This window comes from Orycteropus afer, unplaced genomic scaffold, assembly GCF_000298275.1.
Source record: "Orycteropus afer afer isolate SDZICR_OR568_19922 unplaced genomic scaffold, OryAfe1.0 scaffold00258, whole genome shotgun sequence".
NCBI lineage: Eukaryota > Metazoa > Chordata > Mammalia > Tubulidentata > Orycteropodidae > Orycteropus > Orycteropus afer.
In genome coordinates, this window is record NW_006921845.1 from 643,611 (window position 1) to 646,778 (window position 3,168).

The 3,168-nt window shown below is 40.6% G+C and overlaps 1 protein-coding gene across 1 annotated transcript in view; it reads left to right on the forward strand.

Moving 5' to 3' along the window:
* Positions 1 to 2,176: 2,176 nt before the first annotated feature.
* The window catches only part of LOC103204760 (olfactory receptor 6T1), a 13,936-nt gene continuing 12,944 nt past the window's right edge, over positions 2,177 to 3,168 (forward strand). The window contains 1 exon segment of the mRNA XM_007949964.1: positions 2,177 to 2,516. Within this exon segment, the coding sequence (XP_007948155.1) occupies positions 2,177 to 2,516 (340 nt within the window).

Consider the following 3,168-nt stretch of genomic DNA (forward strand, 5'->3'; position numbering starts at 1 on the left):
GATGGAGGGAATACACAGAGTAACTGTACCTAAAAGAACTGGTTGATGTTCATCCATTTCAGGAGGTGGCATATGATCAAGAACAAATGGTACTGAAGGAAGAAGTTGAAGCTGCACTGAAAGAATTGGAGAAAAACAAGCTATGCCAAGAGATTTGGAAGACAGCTACCTGGCCAACTGACTGGAGGAGGTCCATATTTGTACCCATTCCAAAGAAAGGTGATCTCATAGAACATGGAAATTATTGAACAATATCATAGTGGCTAAGGCACTTGACTGCTAACCAGAAGGCTGGCGGTTCAAACCCACCGGCCACTCCTCGGAAGGAAGATGGGGCAATCTACTTCTGTAGTGATACTGCCTCAGAAACCCAAGGAGGGTTCGCTATGAGTCGGGTCCGACTTGATGGCACATAACAACTAACAACAACATCATTAATATCACATCCAAATAAAATCTTAAAAGAAAAAAAAAAAAATCTAATTCATTGCTGTCAAGTCAGATCTGATCATAGTAACCCTCCTTGGGTTTCTGAGGTATTATCACTATGGAAGTAGATTACTCAATCTTCCTCCCAAGAAGTGGCAGGTGGGTTTGAACAGACAGCCTTCTGGTTACCAGTCAAATGCCTTCTAAATAAAATCTTACTGAAGATAATTCAAAAATGGTTGGAGCAGTATATTGACAGAGAACTTCCAGAAATGCAAACTGGATTCAGAAGAGGACAAGGAATGACGAATATCGTTGATGTCAGATGGTTCTTGGCTGAAAGCAAAGAATACCAGAAATATATTTACTTGTGTTTTATTGACTATGCAAAAACATTTGATTGTGTGGATCATAACAAGTTATGGATAACATTGTGAAGAATGGGAATTCCAGAACACTAAATTGTGCTCATGAGGAACCTGTACATAGATCAGGAGGCTGTCATTTGAACAGAACAAGGTGATACTGCATGGCTTAAAATCAGGAAGGGAGTGTGTCAGGGTTGTAGCCTTTCACCATATTTATTCAATATGTAAGCTGAGCAAATACTTCAAGAAGATGGAGTATATGAAGAAGAATGTGGCATCAGGATGGGAGAAAGACTCATTAACAACCTGTGATATGCAGATGACACAATTTGACTTTCTGAAAGTGAGGATGACTTGAAGCACTTACTGATGAAGACTGAAGACTACAGTCTGCAGTATGGATTACACCTCAATGAAAAGAAAACAGAAATCCTCACAACTAGACCAATAGGCAGCATCATGATAAATGGAGAAAAAAATTGAAGTTCATATTACTTAGTTCTACAATCAACAGCAATGAAAGCAGCAGTCAAGACATCAAATGCATTAGGCAAATCTGCTGCAAAAGATCTCTTTCCAGCTGCAGAGGAAAGATGTCTCCTTGAAGACTAAGGTGTGCCTAACCCAAACCATAGTATTTTCAATTGTCTCTTATGCATGTGACAGCTGGACAATGAATAAAGAAGACCAAAGAAGAGTTGATGCTTTTGAGTTTTGATGTTGACGAAGAATATTGAAAGTATCATGGACTGCTAAAAGAACTAACAAATCTGTCCTGGACAAAGTGCAGCTGGAACACTCCTTAGAAGTGAGAATGGTCAGACTTTTTCTCACCTACTTTGGTCATGTTGTCAGAGGGGACTATTTCCTGGAGAATGATATCATGCTTGATAAAGAGGAGGGTCAACAAAAAAGGGCAAAGCCCTCAACAAGATGGATTGACACAGTGACTACAATTATGGGCTCAGGTATAGCAAGGATCATGGGGCAGGCACAGGACCAGGCAGCATTTTGTTCTGTTGTACGTAGGGTCACTATAAGATGGAGACAACTCGATGACACCTACCAAAAAAAAACAGTCATTTTTTTACTTATTTATAGATGAGAACAATAATATCTATCTTTAAGGGCAGCTGTAACAGAGGATATTGCATACAAATTTCCTAGTACATAATTAGTACTCTATATCATCCACATTATTATTGCTTTTCTGCTTGCTACCAGATTTGTTTTTCTATGCCAGTCTTGCTGGCAGAAATATAGATCAACATATTCCCAGAATGTAAGAAAGTACTAAGTGCTCCATAATTAGTTTAATGGTTGATTAAATGATGATTGTTAGCAAATTTCTATTTCTTTTCCCTTGCAGGTGTCTGGAGATGAGTCCTAAAAATTGGACTCAGGTGACAGAGATTGTCCTTCTGGGCTTCCCTGGCAGCTATATCCTGCAGTTCCTGTTATTCCTGGGGTTGATGGTGACCTACATTGTAACAGCCACAGGCAACCTGTTAATTATTGTGCTGAGCTTGGTTGACAGATGCATGCACACACAGATGTATCTCATCCTGCAAAACCCGTCCTCTCTGGAGCTGTTGTTTGTGTCAGTTGTAGTTCCCAAGATGCTTGTCATTATACTTAGAAGGGATCACAGCATCTTATTTGCTTGCTGCATCATCCAGTCCTACCTCTACTTCTTCTTAGGCACCAATGACTTCTTCCTTGGCGATGCCCAGACCTCTACGACTGCTGCTTGACAAAGCTCCAGCTGTCAAGTGTCTTGCGTGGAAGTCAATTCCACCTTTACTTTCAATTGTATTCTGGTCCATTATTTTAATTGCTACAATAATCTTTATGGCGATCATGCTCCTTCTGGTTGATCCCAGAGGGTCCAAAACTGATTTTCGTGTTTCCCATGAATCAGGCCACCTTCCAGATGACTCTCTGATTTTCAATTCCAAAAACCCTGGTTTTCCTAGAAATCCCCATGATGATCCAGAGCTGGAAATGCCCCTGGGAATCCTAAAGACATTGAGAATTCACATTGGTGGAAAGATGTCATGGCTACTCACTGTCCTACAATATCAACCCCTGCAACACAACATAGAAAAGGGATTACTCCTGATAGGAAGAAACTTTGGCCTAAGTGGCTGCCTCCTACAGTTAAGCCTCCTTCTAATGTAGCTTATAGAATTAATGGTAGACTTTGGTATCCTCCTCGGGGAGGGGAGCCTAAACCTTCCCGATGGCATGACCTTCCTCTTCCTTATACTGGGGCCTACATAGAAGGTAAAAAAATGGTGTGGGTAGATGGAAAAAGAGTTCCTTTTTACTCTCTCCCTTTCTTAGAGAGATTAAAACGATCAGGGCCTAG